Source organism: Panulirus ornatus, chromosome 14 (assembly GCF_036320965.1).
Source record: "Panulirus ornatus isolate Po-2019 chromosome 14, ASM3632096v1, whole genome shotgun sequence".
In the NCBI taxonomy this organism is placed as follows: Eukaryota; Metazoa; Arthropoda; class Malacostraca; order Decapoda; family Palinuridae; genus Panulirus; species Panulirus ornatus.
The window spans coordinates 11,074,179-11,102,155 of NC_092237.1; the positions used below are offsets into that span (position 1 = coordinate 11,074,179).

At 38.1% G+C, this 27,977-nt stretch overlaps 1 protein-coding gene across 4 annotated transcripts; it reads right to left on the minus strand.

Moving 5' to 3' along the window:
* Positions 1 to 26,791, minus strand: Gp93 (heat shock protein 90 Gp93). Of its 4 annotated transcripts, none has more exons than XM_071669619.1 (15): positions 26,579 to 26,791; positions 22,409 to 22,560; positions 22,062 to 22,160; positions 21,823 to 21,948; positions 21,544 to 21,681; positions 21,243 to 21,411; positions 20,028 to 20,206; positions 18,304 to 18,431; positions 13,999 to 14,227; positions 11,329 to 11,528; positions 10,985 to 11,156; positions 10,634 to 10,879; positions 6,869 to 7,005; positions 3,582 to 3,715; positions 1 to 737 (listed from the first exon to the last, which is right to left on the minus strand). In XM_071669619.1, the coding sequence occupies exons 1-15, from the start codon at positions 26,637 to 26,639 to the stop codon at positions 523 to 525; spliced, it is 2,385 nt and encodes a 794-aa protein (XP_071525720.1). In that variant the 5' UTR covers positions 26,640 to 26,791; the 3' UTR covers positions 1 to 522. The 4 variants fall into 4 exon arrangements, with proteins under 4 accessions (XP_071525720.1, XP_071525719.1, XP_071525722.1 ...); XM_071669618.1 differs by lacking the exon at positions 6,869 to 7,005 and adding an exon at positions 7,244 to 7,380 and having other exon boundaries at positions 26,579 to 26,769; XM_071669621.1 differs by having other exon boundaries at positions 22,409 to 22,554; positions 26,579 to 26,717.
* Between the last annotated feature and the right edge of the window lie 1,186 nt (positions 26,792 to 27,977).

The following is a 27,977-nucleotide window of genomic DNA, read 5'->3' on the forward strand; positions in this document are numbered from 1 at the left end:
CAGATTTCTTACATTTTAATAAGAAAATGATTATGGCTACACTTTCACACAACCACCCATTATCCAATGAAGGACAGGAATGTGATCACACTTTAAATTATGGCTTGCAACTCATTCATGAAAAATGACTGGTCACTGGTTTCAGAATTTATAACTTTAAACAGCATATCTTACACGAATACTTTAAAACGGTTTCAAAACTACCCGATTAATACTACGAATTGTGCAAAAAAAAAAAAAATCAAATACTTGCTATTCCAGTATATAAAAGTCTTAAGAATTAAAATTAACCTGTCATTCAATTACCAAAATACTTTATCTCAAACCAAGTGAGCCTATATGAAAAGTTTCCTATCCACCTATGTGTCCTTTTTTTAAGACCAAAAGGTGTCCAGGTATAACATATCTGTGCACAAACGTCAAGATTAATATGACATTCCAAATGTGCATATTACTCTACAAAGTTCCGTTACAGCTTTAGTGCTGTATTTGTACCCATGCTAATATCCATGTTCAGTCTATTCACAGTTCATCGTGCATTTCCTCCACTTCACCAGCATCTTCATCTTCCTCCTCATCATCAAGCAACTGCTCATCTTCATCAGCATCTTCCTCAAACTCTGGCTCCTCCTCCACTTGTTCATCTACAGGAATACCTAAGGTCTGGCGCAACATCTCCTCTACAGACTTAGAGAAGTTAACAGTGTCTTTCAGCATGTATCCAGACCGAAGTGTGGCTGGAAAAATCAATGCATGTCATTACATATAAAGTATGATTAATAAATGATACTATACTTTTCCTGGCGCTGCCTCGTGCACATGCAGGGGGGAGGGGGCCGTCATCTCATGTGTGGCGCGGTGGCAATAGGAATGAATAAGGGCAGACAGTATGAATTATTATTTTTTTTTTTTTTGCTTTGTCGCTGTCTCCCGCGTTTGCGAGGTAGCGCAAGGAAACAGACGAAAGAAATGGCCCAACCCACCCCCATACACATGTATATACATACATCCACACACGCAAATATACATACCTACACAGCTTTCCATGGTTTACCCCAGACGCTTCACATGCCTTGATTCAATCCACTGACAGCCCGTCAACCCCGGTATACCACATCGCTCCAATTCACTCTATTCCTTGCCCTCCTTTCACCCTCCTGCATGTTCAGGCCCCGATCACACAAAATCTTTTTCACTCCATCTTTCCACCTCCAATTTGGTCTCCCTCTTCTCCTCGTTCCCTCCACCTCCGACACATATATTCTCTTGGTCAATCTTTCCTCACTCATTCTCTCCATGTGCCCGAACCATTTCAAAACACCCTCTTCTGCTCTCTCAACCACGCTCTTTTTATTTCCACACATCTCTCTTACCCTTACATTACTTACTCGATCAAACCACCTCACACCACACATTGTCCTCAAACATCTCATTTCCAGCACATCCATCCTCCTGCGCACAACTCTAGCCATAGCCCACGCCTCGCAACCATACAACATTGTTGGAACCACTATTCCTTCAAACATACCCATTTTTGCTTTCCGAGATAATGTTCTCGACTTCCACACATTCTTCAAGGCTCCCAGAATTTTCGCCCCCTCCCCCACCCTATGATCCACTTCCGCTTCCATGGTTCCATCCGCTGCCAGATCCACTCCCAGATATCTAAAACACTTCACTTCCTCCAGTTTTTCTCCATTCAAACTCACCTCCCAATTGACTTGACCCTCAACCCTACTGTACCTAATAACCTTGCTCTTATTCACATTTACTCTTAACTTTCTTCTTTCACACACTTTACCAAACTCAGTCACCAGCTTCTGCAGTTTCTCACATGAATCAGCCACCAGTGCTGTATCATCAGCGAACAACAACTGACTCGCTTCCCAAGCTCTCTCATCCCCAACAGACTTCATACTTGCCCCTCTTTCCAAAACTCTTGCATTCACCTCCCTAACAACCCCATCCATAAACAAATTAAACAACCATGGAGACATCACACACCCCTGTCGCAAACCTACATTCAGTGAGAACCAATCACTTTCCTCTCTTCCTACACGTACACATGCCTTACATCCTCGATAAAAACTTTTCACTGCCTCTAACAACTTGCCTCCCACACCATATATTCTTAATACCTTCCACAGAGCATCTCTATCAACTCTATCATATGCCTTCTCCAGATCCATAAATGCTACATACAAATCCATTTGCTTTTCTAAGTATTTCTCACATACATTCTTCAAAGCAAATTATGTACATGTGTATATATGTATATGTCAGTGTGTATATATATGTATACGTTGAGATATATATGGACGTGTATGTATATACATGTGTATGTGGGTGGGTTGGGCCATTCTTTCGTCTGTTTTCTTACAATACCTCGCTAACGCGGGAGGCAGGGACAAAGTAAAATAAAAAAAAAACTACTTTCTTATTCCTAGTCTCTTCTGATTGAAGACTGACAAAGTAAAATAAAAATAAAATAACTATACTTATTCCTAGTCTCTCCTGACTGAAGACTGATCACTTTATACAGTCCAGCCAATTACACAATATCCATACACAAAACTAGTTTAATGCATCTTAATTCCTTTGTAGGCAATTAAAAAAATTCTAGATTTTAAGACTGACCTCACTTCTACATCAACATTAATTGTAGTTAATAATGTATTTAAAATACTCAACATACATTCTAAGTTATTCTTGGGGATGGAGAAAATACCATGTATCCCCTGCAAGCTGTATTTGATGACAAAGGGTCAGGAGCAAGTGACTGGATACCTTCCCCTCTATCATTTCTTCCTAAAATACATTCAGAGATGTGGGAAACTAGGAAAGATTTTTGTTCAAAGGCTTGGTCATTTTCTGAAGCTATCTCACCAGAGCAGAAAAGGGGCAAACAGGAAGGAAAGAACATATCCCAAGTACAGTAAAATATCATCGAGTGACCATAATTATAGATTTTGATAGGAAAATCACGCAAGGTTCTGCCAAGGATTAGGGATTCTCAATTTTCATCCATTTTTAGATATGGTTATGCTAGAGTAGCTTTCATATCAATCATGAAATCAAGACAAACAACATTTAAAATGAAGCAATTTGTAACATGCATTGGAACAGTGTCTACATAGGTATGTAAATGGTAATTTAATTGCTACAAGACATAATGAACAAATACACCATACCAATTAGCATGGGAATATCTTGGCATACCAAACATAGGCAGAATTAGTCATTTGATAACTCGGGAATTAAAATTTATCAAATCTGATTCAATATCCACACCTGTGGCAAATGTCCACAAAAAATTCAAGGCAGAGATTGTCATTAAGGACCAATGTTCCTAGTTAGTTTATATCTAGCATGATGTCAAGACCAGCATCAAACATCAATATCTGTAACTAACCGAATTAGTAGGGAGACTTATGTAGGTTATGGCAATACATGAACAAGAAAACACTTCAGCCAGAACATATGTCGAAAAAGAAAATACCCTGAAACTTCTCTCCAGTACATCTCTCTAGGCACTTTCATGTGAAGCATGTAGTCATAATTTTGTTTAACCAAATAGTTACCTGTATGATACATCATAACTGCAATGTTCTTTGCTTTATCATCAGCAGGGTTATCTTCAACTCGTTTCAGTAGCTCCTTTACTAGTGGGTGACGAGGATTTATCTCTAGTGTCTTCTTCTGGCTAAGGTAATACCTAGAAGAAACTATTGGTTATGAACATACCCGTGGATAGTAACATTCCTTAACCAACAAAGTTTCTAAATTTAAATTACTTAACTTTATCAACATAAAACGAAGGTAATGCAGTATGTCAAAATATGCTTGAAAATATTCTCTAATATATATTTCAACTTCATTAATTGCACATTTCTACCATAAAATTCTGTTCCCCAAATTTTCCACACTTCATTAACAGCAATCTAACCTCAAATATGCACATTTTTATCAAAGTAAAACCCCTCTTTATGGAAAAAAAAAAAAAAAATGACAACCCATAAATGTGCACTGCAGGTAAACACAGGAAAAAGGTATCTTCCAAAATAGGTTCTATGAAATTTTAAGTGATCACTAAACCAATTTTTTTCTCAAGGTTGGCAAATGTGAATATGATGCAAATTTCTTAATGATGGCAGCCACATTTATAAACATTTGCATCAAATAAGCAAAATCATGGCAAATTACAGGAAATGTCAAAAGCAACTGATATTACAATTTGAAAGGTTTACTCATGCGAGGCCAAACCAATAGCAATTTCTCACTCTTTTGCAGTGTAACTTACAAAATGCAAGAAAATTTTACGGTGTTAAGAAAAAAAAAAAGGTCCCGAGATTTGGTGAAGACAAGGTGTACTTCCTCAAACAATATGAACAGTTTGAATATCTGAGCTGTACTTACACAAATGCACCACAATTTCCTTCAGTCAATTTTGTGGGACTTTGTATGTGTCTGTCTCTATGATAACCATTCCCTCCTGGAACCCCAAGAGGGTGGCCACAGCAATAGTCTCCATAAGTAAAACTAGTTTTTTACCCATCAGTGCTTCACCCTTAACAGGCCACTGGCAGAGAACTAGTGGTGTGTGCAAAGGCTCATATCTAATATTCCTACTGACTACTACTAACTAATGCTCCTGCCTAATGTTGCTACCTACTACTATATATTCCTACCTCCTCCTACTACTCCCTTATGTTTCTACCTAAAGTTCCTGCCTGAATGTTCCTCTACATTTATCAATGCATTTTATATTGATCTAAAGTTTTATTTAAGACAAAATTTAGTGCGACCATATAGCATTGGCCAGAGGATTATTCGAACCTTAACCCAAAATCAACACAAAGCTTCATTGTATTCAGACTTGCCAACTACCAAGATGTGTTTAGAGGCAAGCCTTTCATTATGTTTTGACAGATGTAAATAATCATTGGACAGAACTAGAAAAAACTTTGTCTTCCACTGTACATAGATGCACAACCACCCACTTGTGTATCATTTCTTTCTAAAAGCTTCTACAAACCTTCACCATCTAGTTATTACCAAATAACCAGCAGCCCCTCTCAGTACATTTATATCCAAGAGCCGTTCCTTTGCATGTTTGGTACAATCAAAAAATGCCCACTTACCATCTACACTACTCACATACTTATGCATGTCCCTCTTACTACTTGGTCATCAACTCAAGCTTTTCATATTCACATCACTGAGCACCCCATGCCCCCAGATTATACCACTAACTGCCACACTAAGCACCTGAATACAAATTATCCATCATTAATACTTAATCTCTTGCATCAGTATTACCAACACACTTGGCCTCCCAACATTCCTCTCCCATTCTCAACACTAAACAATCACCAATCTCAAAATAAACTTTTGCTTTTAACATCAGTCTGGAGGTCACTTTCTTAATCTTTAATGCATTCCCACAACTTCAACTGCAGTGCTAAAAGGCAAGAATGATGTGTCATTCAGGAGGAAAGCTACAAGCAGCAGGAAGTTGTTATAGAGCGAGGCATGTGAATGAAGGAGCAGGAAGAGGGGAAGCAGGGTGGTGGCACGTGAATGCAAGTCTATGGTAAGATAGATAGTGCCTTGGAGATGCTTGCCTGCTGTCCATCTGGGGTTATAAAAATATCAGTTGCAGTTTGCTGGTGACAATGCTCTGAAAGATCTAAGCAAGAAACTATGAGGTAGTGTGGTTTGGGAAAGGAGAGCTGAATGCAAATATAAACATTAAGCAACTGAAACAAGATGTTAACTTGATGGTCTGACCTGAGAGAACCTATAAGAAGTGGACAGTTTTAGATACCTGCACCTGGATAGGGCAGCTCAAGTAAGCTATAGAGTGCACATCAAGTTTTGTGAAGAGGGGTCACCCTTTCAGGGTAAATATGGGTTTGTTGAAGGTATAGTAGCCCTAACTGTATCATCTGGAACTGGGTAAAGATGGGTTTGTTTGAAGGTATAGTAGCCCTAATGCCCACATTTGATCCAAAGGCCCAGACCATAGATAAAGTATACACAAGTGCTGGAAATCAAAAGGGCGAAGACAATGTGTGGGAAGGGTTGATCAAAGAGGAAATAAATGGAGGTGTAGTAGCAAGAACAAACATGAAAAACGAAGGTGCCAACTGGCTTGGACATATGAAAAATGAGAACATGCTGAGCAAGATATATACTTCATAGGGAGGTTACATGGTCAAGAGGGAACTAAAGAGAGGGTGGAAGGTTGGAAAGAAACAGCAATTGGGGCCCAAAGTTGCCAGAAGGGTACATGTCATACATGGTATGAAGCTACCTGAAGTGATGTAGCATTATCAATCAACCCTAAGGACCCCCCTCCAAGGTTCCTACAGCTTTAAGAATGAACTACATTCAGTACTAAGGAGAGGATGATGGCCTTTGGCTATCTAGTTCTTCAATGAGACTGTACTCTAATCTGGTATAGTGGGTAGGAAGATCATGGTGTTAATCCATATGTCAATGACTAGCAACAGGTGTATATAGACAAAGTACAGAAAAACTATGTAACAAGTGTTCAGTGTCTTCAGCATGGTAGTGGTGGCAAGTTAAATAAATGTTTGTGGTGTTCTAGGAAAGGGTGATGTTCTTAGCACAGACTGGGAAGTGCACCATCTAACAACGTGTATACATGATGCTTCATATCTAGCACTTCAAGATTTCTTTTTGTTAAATTACTTCTTAAAAAAACCTTAAATGGGCATAAATCCTTATATCATTGAACCCTAAATATTTAAAATTCTAATCATATGGCTAAGCAAATTCATTATACTTGCTTTTCAGCTTTTCCATATCCAAACTCAAAATCTTCCATGACGAAACTACTTACTCTCTTTGAGTATCTCTGCTTTTGGCGTGTGTTTGAGATGTGACTATACGCTGCATATTAGCTGTCCAACCAAACTGAGATGAGACGAGTGCACACGGTGACTTTGTCAGCCTTTCTCCAACTTCAGCTTTCACAATCTGATCAGGTAACAACTGTGGCTTACCTTATGCGCTTTTTGATCTTTCAACAAAACATACCCACACAAATGGAACCTCCACAAACAATCCTTACCTTTGCATGCATAGAAAAAGCATACAACGGTTCTTAATGAATTAGAGCATAAGCCAAGATCCATACAAGGATGAATCCAAGATCAGAATTCTACGACTTTATGGAGATAAAAGAAGAACAACCACCCATGCAAAGTAAACTTACTCCCTGTGAGAATCATGAGTCTTCTGGTGAGCATTAGATACAGCCAAGCGTTCCATATTGCCTGTCCAGCCAAACATGCTGGCTACTAGAGCACACGGTGAGTCAGACAGACGTTCTGACACTACTGCTTTAGACACCTGAGAATGTATCAGTTTTAATATTTATGAAACCAAATATGAATTATCACAATATTCTAACCAGTAACCCTTATTTAATGAGGTTAATCTCAACAAAATGTTTAAGTTTACAATGAACTATTGAAACATCACACCAGAAAAACTTAACATTAGCAATCTTTAAGTACTTTGAAGTACATTAAGTGTTCAGCAGACAGGCAAATAGCTTACATTAAATTAATAGTTTTAACTTGTATCCAATATCTGCATTATCGATTGCAAAAAAAAACACATTGGCATGAATTTTAATTTACTGTAAAAGGAGAGGCAAGGAAATTTACATGCATTAAAAATAAAAAGCCAATCCACTACAGTTTCACTGCACCCTCTAAAGAATGAAAAATTAAGGAAAATCCTGAGAACAAGAACACAGTTACCAGGGATAATATTCCAAGCATGAAGCTATTCCATTGTAAGATTAGATGCATGCTCTTAAAAGGACTGCATATATAACATGGAATTAATATTTGTACTTCCAAAACTCCAAGGATCATTACGGTTACTGCTTTAGCCTTACAATTAACAAGCTAAAATGTACAGACTGCTGTAACAATTGTTCTGATCTTTACAGAAAGGTTATCATATATCACCAATACAAATAAGTATCACACGATATAGCACAATACACGGAGTACAATGACTTTTTATCTATATATCAGTAATGGGATTCATACTTGGTATGTATTACATAGTGCTCCTAAGATTCTACAAGTTAAATAGACTTGCCTGACCTATGAAAAATAGGATGTCATTCACCGAATTACAACACATTACTATATATGTTAAAAGTAAGAATGTACCTAAAAAGACTTTGAAAGTAACCCGTTGAGGGGATGTGTAACAGTGGAAAAAGGGACAAAGTGCCAGTAATGTTCATTCTTTTCTTTCCATACACCAACACCATTTGCTGCATTCACAAAGTGGCTCCAAGAACAGAAAGAAGGGGCACATTTGCCCCTAATCCATTTTCTGGCTGTCATATGCAATGCACCGAAACCACAGTCCCCTATCCACTACCAGGCACAAAAGACCTTTCCATAATTTCCCCCCTGCCACATCCCATGCCCTGATTCAGTCCACAGAGCACTATGACTCGTGTAAACCATCATTCCAAAGCACCATCATGCATGCCTTTCATCCTCCTCAATGTTCAGGCCCGCCACTTATAACTACAGGCAACACTGATCAAGTATAATAAATAAAATCTATTTCACATAACTGCCACTTCTCCCATCAGTGACTTAGCACCAGGAAACATACAAAGAATGACCCATCCACTCGTTTACATATGTAGGAATATGATAGGGTTGGTAGAGATGCTTTGTGGAAGGTTTTAAGAATATATGGTTTGGGAGGCAAGTTTTTAGAAGCAGTGACAAGTTTTTACCAAGGATGTAAGCCTTGTGCATGAATAGGAAGAGGAGACAGATTGGCTCTCGGTGAAAGTCGGTTTGCTGCAGGTGTGTGATGTCAATGCTTGTTTAATTTGTTTATGGATGGTGCGATTGAGGAGAAAATTGCAAGTTTTGGAGAGAGGGACGAGTATGCAGTCTGTTGGGGAAGCAAAGGCCTGGGAAGAGAGTCTGTTTGCTGATGATACATCTCTAGTGGCTGATTCATGTGAGAAACTGCAGAAGTAGGCAAGCATGGAAGTGTGTGAAAGGAGAAAGTTGTTAGAATGTGAATAAGAGCAAGGTCATTAGGTTCAGTTTGGTTGAAGGGCAAGTTTCAATTGAATGGAGAAAAACTGAAGGAAGTGTTTTCGATATCTGGGAGTGGACTTATCAGCAGATGGAAACATGGAAGCAAGTCACAGGGTGGAGGAGGAGGAAAAGGTTCTGGGAGCTTTGAAGAATGTGTGGAAGTAGAGAAAGTGGTCTCGGAGCAAAACTGGGTGCGTTTGAAGGAATAGTTGTTCCAACAATGTTATATGGTAGCAAGGTATGGGCTATAGATACAGGGTTGTATGGAGGAGGGTGAATGTTAGAAATGTGGTGAGGTAGTATGATCAATTAAGTAATGGAAGGGTAGGAGAGGTGTGGAAATAAAGTGTGGCTGAGAGCAGAAGAGAGAGTGTTGAAATGGTATGGACATACTGAGAGAATGAGTAAGGCAAGACTGACAAAGAAGACATACATGTCAGATGTGGAGGGAACAAGGATAAACAGGAGACCAAATTGGAGGTGGAAAGATGGAGTGAAAGATTTTGAGCAACTGGCACCTGAACATACAGGAAGGCGAGAGGCGTGGCAGAAATAGAGTGAACTGGAATGATGTGGGAAACTGCATTTCCTGTCGGTGAGGCAGCGCCAGGAAACAGATGAAGAATGGCCCATTCACTCACACACAAATGCCCACATACATACAAAACACATACACAGACACACATACACTTGTACATATTCATCCTTGCTACCCCACCACACAGGAAAAAGCATCACTATCCCCTGCTCCACGAAATAGTGCCTTGTGATTAAGGGTAGTTGGGTGGGAAAGTTTGGCTTGGGTAACGAGATGCATGTTCAACTAACCATTGAAAGGTGTATGGAGCTTTGGTTTCTGTGCATTACACACAACAGATAGAGAATGGATTAGGTCTTTGTTACTGACAATCTCAATGCAGGAAATGGCAATCAAGTATGAAATTCCATGTATTCATCACCCTTCTGCATGTTCACACCCATTTTTTCACCTAGGTTTCCCCCTTTCCTTGTCCCCATAACTTGATGAATATCTTAGTTATTCTCTCCTCACTCACCTTGTCCTAAGGTACCAACCAATTCAGTACACACTTGCCCCATACACTCTTAATACCATACCTATATTTCTTATGCAATCAACTCATACCAAATGAGTTTTTAAACACAACCAACCTTTTCTATACTTCCTTTTTTCGAATTTGTGCTATATCTAGATCTGACACCCATTTCCTTCAGGAATTCCCTCGAGGGGGTGGCCATAGCAAAATTGTATCCATAATTGAACTCCAAATCTGTCCTAAATTGAGGGAAACTTTTTGAAAGTTGATATATTGTATAGAAAACTAAAATAACTAATAAGCAAGGTACTCTCGTGCCTCAAAAAAAAAAAAAAAAAGTCACTACAATTGTGTCGAACAAATCTTGTCCTTTAATTCTCAACTGTGAAGTACATTTGTCTATTCAAGACACTGGTAAATAAGGGTTCCTGCTAATGTTTTTTTAAATCTACTAACCTCATCTTTAAGGGCTTCCTCACTAAGCCACTTTGTAAGTGGCTCAAAGACTTTTTTTAGCTCTTCCATCCGCTCTTTGGCTCCCTCTCCTTCATCAATCGTAAGTCCTTCCTTTGCTACATTCTGGAATTTCTTTCCCTCAAACTCTGGTATGGCATTAATAGCATACTCGTCAATGGCTTCAGTAAGGAAAAGCACCTCATATCCCTTCTTGATAAGGCGTTCCACAAAAGGTGAATTTTCCACCTAAAAGTAAAAATTTCAATAGTTTTATTCTTCAAATGTAATGCTCGCAAGTTTATATTATCAACTTTTGTTTGGATTTAAAAGGTTAAGAATTATCTTCCATACCTCTGTTCTTGATGCACCAGCCATGTAATATATATGCTCCTGTTTTTCCTTCATGCGTTCAACATATTCTGCTAGCGAGGTCAGTTTATCCCTGCTTGCTGATGACAGGAAACGCAAAAGTTTAGCAAGACGAGTACGGTTTGCAGAATCCTCAATGGCACCCAACTTTATGCTGGAAAGTAATTGCATTATTTGCACCACATCTAATAAATTTCTCACAGAAACACCAACATTTGCATGTGAACTTGGACCACACACTTATTAGTCAAGCAAAGTACATATTCATTATTTTGCATCAAAACTGCAGTTTGATACAACCATGAACAAAATACAAGTTAACTCACTTGGTAGAATACTCCTTCCAGAACTTTTCATATTCTTCTGGTTCCATTTTCTTTATCATGTCAAGAGTCTTTCGAACCAATTTCTTCTTTATTACTTTTAAAAGTTTGTGCTGCTGAAGGGTTTCACGTGATACATTGAGGGGCAAATCATCAGAGTCCACCACTCCACGGATAAAACTCAAATAATTTGGCATCATATCCTGTAAAACAGAAAACACAGCTCAAACATAATTCTCAACAGTAAGAAATTCATATCCTGGAAAACAAAAAATATTATACAGCCCTAAAAATTTTCAATAAGAAATTATTCTCTATATTCTAAGTAGTAAGACATGCAAAATGTTCCCCATTCCAAAAATATCGAGAAAATTTGTGGCTACTATCATCCACTCTCCTATACAAGACCAGTGGACAACAAAGTCCAAGTTTCCATGCCTGCTGAAATATTCAGATCATTACTCTATGTTTTATTATGGTATCTTATTTCATAATTGGTTTTTAATTTCAGTATTTAACACTCTCTACTTAAAACAACTTTCCTCCCATACCAGAGACTTCTTCATAACACTTTACACAAAGCATCTATTTACTCGTATGCTTTCTCCAGATCCTTATATGCCACATACAAATCCTTCCATTTCTCCACGAATCTCTCAGACCTGTAAAGCAAACAACTGATACACATGCCTTCTTATCTTTAATCTAAAGATCTGTGCATACCGACACACCCTCCATCACTCTCCCATAAAACCCATATAATTCTAAACATACCTTCATCTTCCTTGCATTCATACAATGGCATTGTGTGTGTTTATGTATATATGTTACGTAAATGTACGTATATGTACATACGTGTTTACAGGAGTGGATGAGTGTTTCCAGGTCCTACCTCAATGATGTGGGAAACTGCAATCTATAGACTGAACCAGGGCATGCAAATCATCTGAAGTAAACCATGGAAAAAAGGGAGCTGTGGTTCTGGTGCATTACACATGGCAGCTAGAGATGGTGTGAATGAACGTGGCTTTTTTTTGTCCGTTTTCCTGGCACTGCCTTGCTGATGCAGTGGGTAGTAATGCTGTTTCCTGTGGGGAAGGGTATTGCCAGGAATGGATGAAAGCAAGTATAATGTACATGTGTATATATATATATATATATATATATATATGTCTGTTTATGTATATGCATTTATATGAGAATGTCGATATGTATAAGTACAAGCGTGCATGGGCATTTATATATGTATGTGTGTATATGAGTGGATAGGCTATTCTTCGTCTGTTTCCTGGCGCTACCTCGCTGACACGGGTAATGGCGATCAAGTATAATAAAATATAAAATATATAATTGGAGGTGGAAGGATGGACTGAAAAAGATTTTGAGTGATCGAGGCCTGTACATAAAGGAGGTCAAGCAGCATGCAAGGTACAAAGCGAATTGGAACAATGCGATATACCAGGGTCAACATGCTGTCAATGGACTGAACCAGGGCATGTGAAACATCTGGGGTAAACCATGGATAGATAGCTGTGGTTTCGGTGCATTACACAAGACAGCTAGAGACACTGAACGAATGTGGCTTTTTTTGTCAGTTTCCTGGTGCTACCTCGTTGAAGCAGGGGGTAGCGATGCTGTTCCTGTGGGGTGGGGTAGCAACAGGAATGGATGAAGGCACATGAACATGTACATTATATATTTTTTTTCATACTATTTGCCATTTCCCGCATTAGCGAGGTAGCATTAAGAACAGAGGACTGGGCCTTTGAGGGAATATCCTCACCTGGCACCCTTCTCTGTTTGCTCTTCTGGAAAATTGAAAAAAATAAACAAGGGGAGGATTTTCACCCCCCCCTTTAGTCGTCTTCTACGACACGCAGGGAATATGTGGTAAGTATTCTTTCTCCCATCTCCAAGGATATATGTACATGTATACGTATGTGTGTAAATGTAAGTATATGTGCATTCATGTATACGTGTTTATGAGTGGATGGGCCATCTTCATCTGTTTCCTGGAACTACCTTGCTGACATGGAAAACAGCAATTACATGTATAATAAAATGTATAGTAATGTCTAACTACGGTATGGAGGTTCATTCATTCTGCCTACTATCAGGCCAGTCTTGCCATAATACAAATGCTATTGGTATCAACCTTCTCCATAGATGAAGTGAAATTCATTAAAGTGTAATACATATTATGGTGCAAGTGAAATCATCTACCACTTCCATCACCAACCCCACCACCATCACTACAAGCCTAAAAATAATTACAAGTACCAGTGTACCCTTAACTGTTCTTTATAGTATCTGTACATGTTTAAATGTACAGCGTGTTATTACAAGGTAAATCCATATTTACAGGGACACAAAGTACTAATCATTCGGTGTATGACCCATCCCTTTAATTTACCAATTACTTTCAGTAACTTAACAGCTTTAATACATACTGCATCCATAGACTACTGCCTTCTGATTCATACAGCCTTCAATTATATTCCCTTAAATAGACCTTCCTTTTACCTATATCCTTTGCATCAAGTTTTTTTAATACATACTTTCGGTTTAAAGTATTGGTACGTATTCATTAAGCACCCAGAAACAAATTCGGGCAAAATATAAAAACCATAAACCATCACAAAAACTGCATACAGGACAAATATCCTTACGAACCTGAAAGTCATCCGTGATGAACACTCTTCGAACATAGAGCTTAATGTTGTCAGTACGAGTACCATACTTATTGAATGATTCAGAAGGCTGAACTTCTGGGACAAACAAGAGAGACTTGAATGTCACTTCTCCTTCAGCAACAAAGTGAGTTTTTGCTAGAGGGTCCTTTGAATCCTTGCTCAGGGTCTTGTAAAATTCATCATACTCTGCATCTTCTATATCAGCAGGTCTGTAACAATATATGCCAAATAAATTTTATAGTGTAAACCCAAAATAGTGATGGTAAACATCCATAATGTAAATGCTCATTTTAACCCTTTGATGCCTCTTAAGACTTATAATTACATATGCAGCACAATGCCTTATATTAAACAGTTTTACACCTAAATTTCAATGCCATGCACCAATGCTGGGTGGTTGCTCAGGTGGTAGTGCATTAAGTTCTCCACATAGTCATCTGCCAGCCATGCTAATGAGAAAATTTAGGAAATCTGAGTGGCTTTTGGGCTCGATATAGAGGACCAGGCAGATAATCTTTAATAATCCAACTGTCTTCACATAAGATGGGGACAGATTTTAGACTCTCTAAGCACCAAATGTTTACCAAGATGGAGCAGCAAAAGGTTTTCTAGTTACAGTGGAGGAGGCAGTATTGCCACCATCCATATAATATTAACAACACTCCAGCTAATTGTTGCATTTGGTTATTTTACATATTTATTTATGAAAAAAACTTGAAAATAACAGCAAAGGTGGTTTTACTGTACATAGAAAAAAAAAACAGGAGTTGTGGGAGTATGTGATAGAATGTAAGAAAGTAAATTCTCGATTAATATGGGTAAAATTGAAAGTTGATGGAGAGAGGTGGGTGATTATTGGTGCATATGCACCTGGGCATGAGAAGAAAGATCATGAGAGGCAAGTGTTTTGGGAGCAGCTAAATGAGTGTGTTAGCGGTTTTGATGCACGAGACCGGGTTATAGTGATGGGTGATTTGAATGCAAAGGTGAGTAATGTGGCAGTTGAGGGAATAATTGGTATGCATGGGGTGTTCAGTGTTGTAAATGGAAATGGTGAAGAGCTTGTAGATTTATGTGCTGAAAAAGGACTGATGATTGGGAATACCTGGTTTAAAAAGCGAGATATACATAAGTATACTTATGTAAGTAGGAGAGATGGCCAGAGAGCGTTATTGGATTACGTGTTAATTGACAGGCGTGCGAAAGAGAGACTTTTGGATGTTAATGTGCTGAGAGGTGCAACTGGAGGGATGTCTGATCATTATCTTGTGGAGGCTAAGGTGAAGATTAGTATGGGTTTTCAGAAAAGAGGAGTGAATGTTGGGGTGAAGAAGGTGGTGAGAGTAAGTGAGCTTGGGAAGGAGACCTGTGTGGGGAAGTACCAGGAGAGACTGTGTACAGAATGGAAAAAGGTGAGAACAATGGAAGTAAGGGGAGTCGGGGAGGAATGGGATGTATTTAGGGAATCAGTGATGGATTGCGCAAAAGATGCTTGTGGCATGAGAAGAGTGGGAGGTGGGCTGTTTAGAAAGGGTAGTGAGTGGTGGGATGAAGAAGTAAGAGTATTAGTGAAAGAGAAGAGAGAGGCATTTGGACGATTTTTGCAGGGAAAAAATGCAATTGAGTGGGAGAAGTATAAAAGAAAGAGACAGGAGGTCAAGAGAAAGGTGCAAGAGGTGAAAAAAAGGGCAAATGAGAGTTGGGGTGAGAGACTATCAGTAAATTTTAGGGAGAATAAAAAGATGTTCTGGAAGGAGGTAAATAGGGTGCGTAAGACAAGGGAGCAAATGGGAACTTCAGTGAAGGGCGTAAATGGGGAGGTGATAACAAGTAGCGGTGATGTGAGAAGGAGATGGAATGAGTATTTTGAAGGTTTGTTGAATGTGTCTGATGACAGAGTGGCAGATATAGGGTGTTTTGGTCGAGGTGGTGTGCAAAGTGAGAGGGTTAGGGAAAATGATTTGATAAACAGAGAAGAGGTAGTAAAAGCTTTGCGGAAGATGAAAGCCGGCAAGGCAGCAGGTTTGGATGGTATTGCAGTGGAATTTATTAAGAAAGGGGGTGACTGTATTGTTGACTGGTTGGTAAGGTTATTTAATGTATGTATGACTCATGGTGAGGTGCCTGAGGATTGGCGGAATGCGTGCATAGTGCCATTGTACAAAGGCAAAGGGGATAAGAGTGAGTGCTCAAATTACAGAGGTATAAGTTTGTTGAGTATTCCTGGTAAATTATATGGGAGGGTATTGATTGAGAGGGTGAAGGCATGTACAGAGCATCAGATTGGGGAAGAGCAGTGCGGTTTCAGAAGTGGTAGAGGATGTGTGGATCAGGTGTTTGCTTTGAAGAATGTATGTGAGAAATACTTAGAAAAGCAAATGGATTTGTATGTAGCATTTATGGATCTGGAGAAGGCATATGATAGAGTTGATAGAGATGCTCTGTGGAAGGTATTAAGAATATATGGTGTGGGAGGCAAGTTGTTAGAAGCAGTGAAAAGTTTTTATCGAGGATGTAAGGCATGTGTACGTGTAGGAAGAGAGGAAAGTGATTGGTTCTCAGTGAATGTAGGTTTGCGGCAGGGGTGTGTGATGTCTCCATGGTTGTTTAATTTGTTTATGGATGGGGTTGTAAAGGAGGTAAATGCAAGAGTCCTGGAAAGAGGGGCAAGTATGAAGTCTGTTGGGGATGAGAGAGCTTGGGAAGTGAGTCAATTGTTGTTCGCTGATGATACAGCGCTGGTGGCTGATTCATGTGAGAAACTGCAGAAGCTGGTGACTGAGTTTGGTAAAGTGTGTGGAAGAAGAAAGTTGAGAGTAAATGTGAATAAGAGCAAGGTTATTAGGTACAGTAGGGGTGAGGGTCAAGTCAATTGGGAGGTGAGTTTGAATGGAGAAAAACTGGAGGAAGTGAAGTGTTTTAGATATCTGGGAGTGGATCTGTCAGCGGATGGAACCATGGAAGCGGAAGTGGATCATAGGGTGGGGGAGGGGGCGAAAATTTTGGGAGCCTTGAAAAATGTGTGGAAGTCGAGAACATTATCTCGGAAATCAAAAATGGGTATGTTTGAGGGAATAGTGGTTCCAACAATGCTGTATGGTTGCGAGGCGTGGGCTATGGATAGAGATGTGCGCAGGAGGATGGATGTGCTGGAAATGAGATGTTTGAGGACAATGTGTGGTGTGAGGTGGTTTGATCGAGTAAGTAACGTAAGGGTAAGAGAGATGTGTGGAAATAAAAAGAGCGTGGTCGAGAGAGCAGAAGAGGGTGTTTTGAAATGGTTTGGGCACATGGAGAGAATGAGTGAGGAGAGATTGACCAAGAGGATATATGTGTCGGAGGTGGAGGGAACGAGGAGAAGAGGGAGACCAAATTGGAGGTGGAAAGATGGAGTGAAAAAGATTTTGTGTGATCGGGGCCTGAACATGCAGGAGGGTGAAAGGAGGGCAAGAAATAGAGTGAATTGGAGTCATGTGGTATACAGGGGTTGACGTGCTGTCAGTGGATTGAAGCAAGGCATGTGAAGCGTCTGGGGTAAACCATGGAAAGCTGTGTAGGTATGTATATTTGCGTGTCTGGACGTGTGTATGTACATGTGTATGGGGGGGGGGGGGTTGGGCCATTTCTTTCGTCTGTTTCCTTGCGCTACCTCGCAAACGCGGGAGACAGCGACAAAGTATAAAAAAAAAAAAAAAAAAAAAAAAGAAAAAAAAAATCAGTAATCAACACTTTAGCAATTTAAAATAAATCACGGGGTGTGGCAACTTGACACCAGAGACTTACTCTTGTGCTAAGTGTAATGTGCCAAAACAAAAACACTGGTGCAAGCAGTAGATGAAATCCTAGATTATTTTTCTCACTACAACGAACACATTTTAAACAAATACATTTCTTAACTTGGAAAAGAGTTATAAGGGTTCAATGGGATAACCTGATGGGACATCAGGGGTAAGGACAGACATGGAGTAAATTATGCAAGTGTTAAAATCTAAAAATTATACCTCTATCTTTGGTATAAAATTCTCAATCTACCTTCATATGTTCATGAGGAATCTCTTCCATTGGAGGGTCACATTCAATGAAAATGGTGTATTAAGAAAACCTACTCAAAGTCAACAAAACCTTAGATAATGCATTTCACAACTTTTCTTTCTTCTTCCCTTGCTACAAGTTAGCCCTGCCTAAGGCAAAATCTTAGCGGTAATTGAGCAGGTAAACTGACCAAGACCATGAAAAGTAGTCAATTTTTTTGGCAACCAAGCATTTAACTTTTAGGTCAACTTACTTTCGTGTCCAAATGGGTTTAGCATCATTAACCAGTGTCCAATCCCAAGTAGTTTTGGAAACTTTCTTTGTCTTAGGTTTGTCTTCTTTCTCCTCTTCTACCTTTCCTTCTTCATCTTCTTCCTCAACCTGTAACAATTATATAATTTCAAATCCCTTTGACACATTGTGTTGGTATATTCAAGATGCATTTCAAGAATACATTACATCAAGTGAAAGCATATGCACTTGCCACCAGTAGCCTGCCCCAAGGTTCAGGTGGAGGGGTTTAGATCAATAAGAACCTGGCATATGACAATTTAAAAGTCTGATAAACGTTGGAGTTTATAATTTATACCTACAAGACTACAATGGTACTTTAACTGGTGGAAACTGAAGAACCATATAAATATAAATATGAAGCAAATACAATACAGCACACAGCCCTTTGGTCATGGAACATTTTCAGCTACATTCCCAAGGAGTGTGAAAAGCACCAAGTTTCCATATCTGGCATAACTTCTTAAAAATACAGCAAGGTAAAGCAAGAAAAAATGTGAAGTTTTTATGAATAAAAAGTGAAATATGGTGAAAATCTGCTCAAGGTCAACAGATTTCTTGCCCATAAAAAAGTTGCCAACAATTCAAAAAAAATTTACCATTATATATCTATGCTTCATAATTCATACTGCAAAATCATAATGGGTACAAAATAGGAAAATGCTCAGCAGTCATGTGTTATTAACTCAATCAAAAAGAAATACTTCTCTTTAAGCATTTCAATACACAACAGATTACCTTGAAAATGTAACATCCATAAATCACACAAATATTGAATATGAAAATTAAGAAAAGCAAAATGACAACATGGGTGGTGCCACTCAGATGACAGTCATTTTTTATGCAAAAGGTTTCAGCCAGCCATCACATGGGGGTAGCACCTTACGAGAGCTTGGAGCAGTTACCTGGTTGGAATGGGGCGAGCAAACTGCATATGTGTAAAAAAAAAAAAAAATTCTCATAGAATGGTAGTATATCACAAGAAAGCAAATTGTGTATTACAACCTTATTCACAAGCATCAATTCATTTTGTGCAAGGATCTAATTTTTTTTTCCAAACAGGAGTTCTATAGGCTGTTCCTATCACTCGTTTATCTCACTCATTTTAAAACTGGCATATCTTACAGTCCTTGAGGAAAGCATGTTAACACTTTGGCAAGGATACCCTTCTCAATGTGCTAAATGATTTACAATGTTTGCTATTACAGTAATCTGCTGAGGGAAGTCAGCTGGGCACCTGCAAGGCATTGTGGAAAAAGAATAGATTCCTTGTAGTAAAGTTACTTATGAAAATATTCTCTTTACAAACATTTCTGCCTTAATTCATATAAAGTGCATTTCATATGTGCAATACAATAATACCTATTTACAAGACACTTCATACTTGTTAGGAAGTACTTACAGCAAAGTAAATACCATCAGTTTCAAGAAATTACAAATTATTGGAAATTCCATAATTTGATGGGAGTAAGGAGTGCAGATCAAAGCAGACTGGCAAGTGCAAATGATAGGACATTTTGAGATTTTGATTAGTACATACCTTTCCCATTTCAATAGTACTTGAGTACAGCAATCAGTGTACTTAAGCTATGAATGAAAAAACTATAAAATGAGCAGCATAAAGCAGGAATGAAGTGTATTCCCTAACAAATCTAAAACTAGTAACTGGAGAACTAAAGGTATTACCTTATCTTCCTCAGTCTCTTCATCATCATCAACAGGTTCTTCTACTTCCTCCGTTTTTGATTCCCACAAGTAAATTGGGAAATTGATAAACTGAGAATACTTCTTCACCAAGTTCTTAACAGTATCAATCTCAACAAAGTCATAAGCTTCTTCCTTGAGGTGTAAGGAGACTGTCGTACCTGTCAAACATACAAAAAAAAAAAAAAGTGGTCAAAGAGAGCAAGGATGTTTCAAAACTACTCGAGTCTACATGCCTAAGTAGACAACCATTGTGCATGTCTTGGGAACAAGTTAGGGAATTTATAAACACAACTTTCCTACAAAACTAGGGTAACTATAGGAATTAACACGGTACATGAAAAGTAAGCAAGATAATGATATTTGCCTGTTTTAGCATACACCTTTCTTAGAATAACAGCATGAACCACATCACTACCACAGGTGAAGGAGGTATATTACAATATTACACATTTCATATAACACTGCTTTTCATGATTTTTTTTATATTTAACCTTTATCTTCCCTGAATTTCTCTTTGCACATACCAGTAGCAATGCTTAAATCATTCCCCAACAAATCTCATTCATTCCTTCCAATAATCATTCAGTACTCAATCCAATCTCCCATGTCTTTGGAACACAGATCCAATGAATGCAACAGTCTGCCACTCAGGTTCATTCCCAACAAGTGCCACAATACACTTGCTTAAAAAGTCTATCCTTAACTCTCATGAACAATTTCAACCACTCCCATGCTGCTACACTCAAGATAGTTTTCACATTTTTACCAAATACCAGATATGGATAATATATATTTGTAAATGTGTGCTGTATGAATTACGATGGTGAGGATATTCCCTCTAAGGCCCAGTCCTCTGTTCTTAACGCTACCTCACTAATGCGGGAAATGGCGAATAGTATGAAAAAAAAAATTATGATCATGTGAAAAAAGATTTTCAGAATTTTGATGAGAGAAAACATAAGATGGCACAACCTTCTTTACTTCCATCTAACTATTCATTCTTTGCATATCAAAGAGTCCAAATCAACCTAAACACCACTAACTGCCTTTTTAACTAAACTACAATCAGCCACTAAAAGCATTTTTGAACCACTTCATAAAAGCAATACTGCTTCACCCCAGCATTAACCAGTATATATGCCACTCAATTCCCCTCAATCCTACTCCATTTACTTAAGTAAACCAAACATTTACCTCTCTTAAGCGTGTCTCCACGAGGATCCTCAACTACAGAAAACTCTGCAGAGTCTGACTGCCAAACATGTTGCTTGTCGGCATTATGTTTACTCGTGACTACTACACTGTCAGCAACAAGAAAAGCAGAGTAGAATCCAACACCAAACTGACCAATTAAGTCGTTAGCCTGTTGAAGAATGGTAATCGATTTCAATGAGGGTTAAGTGTGTCTAAATAAATCTTTTTCAATGAAGGTCAGTGTGTGTGTGTCTAAATAATCATTACTTTAATCAAACATGGGCACCCATTGCTTACTAACCTGATCTGTACTTTCAGAGTCCTGAAGTTTGGAAAAGAATTCCGAGGTTCCTGACTTTGCAATGGTGCCTAAGTTGTTGACGAGATCTGTTCTGGTCATACCAATGCCTGTGTCCGTGATATGAAGGACGTGATTGTCCTGAAAAGAGAATATCAAATTCAATACATGAAGGTTTATATGTGATATGTAGGACATGATTGTCCTGAAAAGAGAATATCAAAATACATGAAGGTTTAAATGAAGAATGTATCTAGAGAAATGCATCAACACAGTACTTACTTTATCAGCTTTAATTCGAATAACCAATTCCGAGTTCGTGTTAAGTTCCTCCTTATCAGTTAAGGACAAGAGACGTATTTTGTCCAGAGCATCTGATGCATTGCTGATCAACTCTCTCAGGAAGATCTGCAAAATGTTGATTGATTTATGTTATGATCAAATATGGGGCTATATATGTACAAAATTCAGAAATGGAAATGCAATCTTACCAAAAATTTAAGAATACAATATGTTCTTACCTCCTTATTTCTATAAAGGGAATTAATGATCAATTTCATCATACGGTTCACCTCTGCCTGGAAAGCATGTTTTTCTGCCTTATCTCTCATCTCTTTGATCTGCAATTTCAAAATTACACTAGAATTAAACAATCACTCATGTATAATACTACACGTACTAACATTTCACTTACAATTATTTCAAATTAACTAAAATACCCATTTGTAGTCTACTTGCCCATTTTAAAACAGGTTACAGGAACCAAGATTAACCTCAAATTCTAATCCATGAACAAATCAAGTGAATTTAAACCACATGCAAGGACTAACTGTCTATGTGTAATCAAACGAAGTTCATATCAACTAACCTGTGCCACATTGAGCCCATCCAACTTAATTGCCTCCTCTTCCCTAGCCACTACATTATCATCGGTCCGTGAGCCTTCCATACCAGCACCCAAATCTTGTTCCACCTTCTCGACTCCATCACCACCTTCATCTCCCCTCACACAACCTGCAACTAATATAAATAATGCTTACCTTCGTAAAGACTTAAAAGTATTAGTTACCTCAGGTTGAGGAAGAAACTAGCTTTCCATTTGCATTACAATCCTCAGAAAGTGAATGAAAAATCATAGAAAATTATACATTACATAAATCTGAAATGTTAAAATCAATTTTGCATGCCTTGCTCTTCAAAAAAAATCAGTAAGCTCCTAATATGCAGGTTTCAAAACTTGCAAAACCTATTCTTTGGCAGTCCTGCACGCACAAGATATTATATATATAAAATCACACCTATGCCCTACAATACTATCTGGTGGATAAACATAAATCTCAATGGCTTGGGAAGTCATACAAGCTTTTCATAGGTTCTGTTGACTTCTGAAAATGAAAATGAATTACCTATTTCGACCCCTTACTTTGCAATAAACTTCACTATAGTGCTAAAAATCATGCTCTAGAACTGCTGTAGTGTTCTCAACACTAACACTGCCAAAAAACAAAATGCACTGATGCTCACCTTAACAGGTAAATTACCAAATCAGCATTTGGGAATTCTTTACAAAAATTTACGTCGTAAAATTTACTACAAACTGGTAAAAGTCGTTCAAAAGACAAACGGTAAAGTTATTCAGAATTACAGTGAACTAAACTTAGCATTTTACTGTTTGAACCACACAAATCCCTCACTTTATGCAGGCTTAATGTTCTATGGAGACCTTACACAGAGATATAGTGCATAATTCCAACCAATACAGAAAAAGGGGATGTGTGCAACAAGATCATGCCAAATGTATTGACCAGATCATTTGATCAGTACACATCAACAGAAATGAAATTTAATAAAAGGGCGACATTTTGATATGATGGATGCTTGAATGTCATTAACAAGCAAAGTTGCAGGGAAATCACAGAATCAGGTACATCCAAACTCCATACAAAGCACAGATCCCCACACAATGGTGTAACTACGAGAATGATCAGCTGGCAGGAACTTGTTGCGCTATACCCAGGAGCCACACATCCCAATCACCAAACAATTTTAGAAACCCACTGCACACCCACATTGCAGAGAATTTTGACAGCAAAAAGGACTAGTATTGGTAGGTTCCTCGCATTACAGGGAAATCTCAATGATCCCAAGCAAAGTGAGGGATGGGTGTACATTTTTTTTCTGGGCAAATGTAATATACAAGTGTTAAGTTGCTACAACATCTTAGTTTTATAAAAGACATTATATGCAGACAAAAATATTTGTACTTGGAAGTGGTCTTCAAGTATCACAAATTATCAAAATTTGCTTCAGCAAATACACTAATATTCCTTCATTTGGATAAATCATGGCAAGGTTTAAAAAAAAAAAAAAAAAAAAAAAAAAAAAAAAAATCAGGCATAATATTCATATTCCCTCTCAAGCCAGTTAAAATCCAAATGCTGTTTGCCCCAAAGCCAACAGAAGCCATATCATGGGTAGTACAAGTCTACACAAGCTTCACTACCTTTGGATAAGAAGTGATTTTGTTCAATAAAAGTGTAAAGTTAAAATACTACCATATTGTACAATTTAATGAACATCTTGAATATGGCATTACTATATAGGGACAAGTGTAGTGATAAGAGTAAAATTAAGCAATACACCAGCAAAAAATATAATATTTCATACTCCCAGCAATACTGATTTCTCAATGATCAATATCTTAATAGAATTATACCATTCATACCATCAAAATGGGAATGCATGTTACATAGGCATGGAATCCTATGTAGCAGATGAATAATACTGGTTTATTTCTGGTAATGCAAAACAAAAGGACTTTTGGAAAGTAGTTTGAAAAGATGAATTTCCTGTGTACGATCAAATGTGGAGAGGAGACTGCAGTGAATGCTACTAAAGTTGAATTTAAGAAATGGGGGAAACTTGTTGAATGATAAGCTAGTAATTTCAGTATATGTATGGATACATAGAGAGATGTCAGTGGATCATTAGAATGCACACATTACCACTCTATAAATGGCATGGGAGACAAAGGCAAGTGTTCGAATTACCAAGAAACATTATGGCAGAGTTTACCTGTCAAGTTGTACAGGAGATTGGCAATTCAGAGAGTGAAGTAATTTACAGAGCATTAGATTAGGGAGAAATTTCCTTTCAGGAATGGCAGAATAGATGAGGTGTTTGCTTTTTACGAGATGATAAGATGTGGCATCAGAGGAGGGGTACTCAAAAAGAGGGAGACCAAATTGGAGATGAACAGGTAGAATAAAAAAAAAATCAGTGCTTGGGACCTGAATACGCAGGCGAATTAAAGCTATAGACAGGATAGAGTGAACTGTAGATGAGATATACTGGGGTTGAAGTGCTGTCAATGGATCACTTAGGCATACAGCGGACTTAGGTGAAACTATGAAAAGGTCCGTGGGGTTTGGTTGTGGACTGGGGTCTGTAGTTTTGTTGCATTACACGAGCTAATTCTGGAAATCACAAACAAGCATAAAAATCAAACATTTCAGCAACTAATTACAGTTTTATAGGATGTGTTTTCTTAAGTGTATTACATACTTTTCCAAAATATCCAACATATCCAATAAGTAAAATTCTGTGCTCGGTAAATAACTCTGCATTAATAACCTGTAAGCAATGGCTACTCATTTTAGAAACTATCTAGTGTGCTATGTGACTACAAAAATACCTGTAAGTGCATGATTTGAAACAATTTTATCACATTAAGGCAGTAAGGTCCAAGTAAATCATAATATAAATGTAGGAAATAAACAAATATTAGTTGAAACACACCAACACTAGGTGCCCACTATTTCAAGTACAAACTCACAAAGGAGTACATGACATGCATCCAGGTAAATCATTACATGTGCAAGACTAGTTTGTTCCCCAAACTTTTCCTATACTTCAAGGCCCAGCCAACTTTGTGCAACAGAAAATAGTCGCTAAACAGGTGAAAAGTGCAAGCCAGTCGCTAAACAGGTGAAAAGTGCATGCCAGGCCAGGCTGATGAAAATCCTAAAGATACCCTCTAACTCCCTAAAAATGGTAGCTTGGGACAGACATAAGGCGCTCAAGTCCTAACAATGCCCTAAAAATAGTAAAGCCTATCCTAAGTCCAAGGTGTAGATACAGTTTGATGAACATTAGCCCCGGCAATTTTACACTTTCCACCTACAATTTTTTTTTTGTGGAGCAACATACGTCCTTATTCTATCAAAAATCAATGTAGAAGATCAGTGTTACTAGTGGGCTGGGGTAAATACATCTCCCAATTACATATACAGTTCATAACTTGGGTGTAGACTGCTCTATACACACTATCCAGAGATGTGCCAGTCTTCTGGGACGAAAAAAAAAAAAAAAAATCTGCTACTGGGTGACTACTGGCCTCTATTACCTTGTGGCAAAAATTTTAGGGTGCACCAGTGGCACGTCGGTCCCTTATCACATTGTGGGTAACAAACAACTAAGATGCATGATTAGCAGCTCCATAAATCTACAAATTGTAGAATATTCTGTGTAACCATTTCATAAAGCGGTTCCCCTTAAAGATTACCATTCAATTTTGAAATCCATTGGAAATATCCTAAATAACATGGATGAGCTGCAATATCTAAAGTTTACTCCAGGTTTGTTTATATGTCTACGGGAGATTATTTCAGCAACCACAGATCACAGCACAGCATGAGCCTCCCTACAGTCCCTACAAATCTTCCTGTGGACCATGGTAAACCACCCGGTACCTAGCAACAGCCACTTTGGCCACTTAACTATTGCCTCGCCAACTAATAGTTTACTAATACACCTAAAAAGTCGTTCTTAGCATAGTACCGTGCTGACGCATGATAGAATACGACCAGCACCTCGCAAAGACAACAAACCCAATTTCCCTCAATTCTACTAGTCCACTAAGGACAAACGAGGGACTTACAATTACAAAAATAAATTGTACTTTTCATTAATATACTCTAAAATATTTAATAAAGTTACCACAAAATTTCAACGTCCAAAAACTAAAAACATATCTCACCAGCGAGGAGCAAGACAGCCAAGATGAAATACCGGTAACTTGACAACATCTTCACTCCCATATTCCCGGACTTTACTGCGCAAAGCGCCCTCAGTTACTGCCCATTGATGTTTTCCTACTCCAGAGATTCCTAGGCTCCACCTTTAGGAGGCGTGGCTATACCTCCTGGCCAATGAGCACAAACCACGCGCGCTCTACAACCAATTGGCTCCTGGAAAGTGTTTCTGAGAGGGCAGAGTTGGCTTGCTGTCATTGGCTGCCTCGCACAACTGGCGTTCGTATGAATGATGAAAACCCATACTTTTAGAATGTTGTTCTTAAAAATGAATGATGTTTTAACCTTATTGATACATAAATTACAGATAAAGAAGTAGTTCTTTCACATCAATTAATTCTAGTAATATTATTTTACCTATAAAAGCTCTTTTCTCTCAAAAACAGTACATCTAAACTTACAAATATATGTTAAAAGCACGTATTTAGCTGGCGTTCGTATTATGTACTGTTTACTTATTATTCATTAATGTGGTATTCTCATTTAATCATATATGTTTAGACTTCTGTTACGTTCGATAAGATGATATAAACTCTTATCATTCTTGTATTATTAGGTTTGCTCACGCAAGCGTACCCAGTACCTCGCCCACGTGTAGCCTCTGGTACTTTCCAGAAGAGGAAGTTCCACCTGCCGGATTCTACTCATTGTACCGTCCGTAATTTGCCGGAAGGAAGCACGTGGGAAGCTAAAAGCTCTAATATCCAACACATTCATAAGTCATCATGAGAGGGATGAGAATCTTTGGGTAAACGACGGCTAGGAAATGAAACCTAAGCTCATTTAAATGAATCGTTCAATACAAGAATTAATCTTATATTCAATATTCATCGTTTAGATTACCAGTCTCGAATGATAAACTAAATTATTAACTTTAGAGGTTGTCACAGCTTAAGCGTTATGCAGATATAAAGTACTATGTACTATATATGCGTAGATATAAATTTATGTGCTAAATTATTCTTACGGATCTGTTTAATAAAAGGTTTTTACGTTTGGTGATACAGTACTGTTTTGAAGGTCTCGAAATTATAAACACACGGTAGTAATTCATCTTAAAATGAAGAGAAAAGTTAAACAACCAAATTAGAAAGAACACGGACACACATCTTACTGATCTGTTTAATAAAAGGTTTTTACGTTTGGTGATACAGTACTGTTTTGAAGGTCTCGAAATTATAAATGCACGGTAGTAATTTATCTTAAAAGGAAGAGAAAAGTTAGACAACCAAATTTGAAAGAACACGGACACACATATCTTTAGCAAGATTATGGAAAAGGGGACTTGGTCTATTTTTGATGTTTGTTTGTTCTCCCGAATTTGATCGGCATATTCCCAACAAA

Excerpts from the sequence above, each read along its gene's own strand:
- Gp93 (XM_071669619.1), bottom strand. The coding sequence starts at position 26,639 with ATGGGAGTGAAGATGTTGTCAAGTTACCGGTATTTCATCTTGGCTGTC. Across the intron at positions 22,161-22,408 it reads ATGGGCTCAATGTGGCACAG|ATCAAAGAGATGAGAGATAA; the intron begins GTTAGTTGATAT and ends TTGAAATTGCAG. Across the intron at positions 3,716-6,868 it reads AGCAGAGATACTCAAAGAGA|GTATTACCTTAGCCAGAAGA; the intron begins GTAAGTAGTTTC and ends AGTTTCTTCTAG.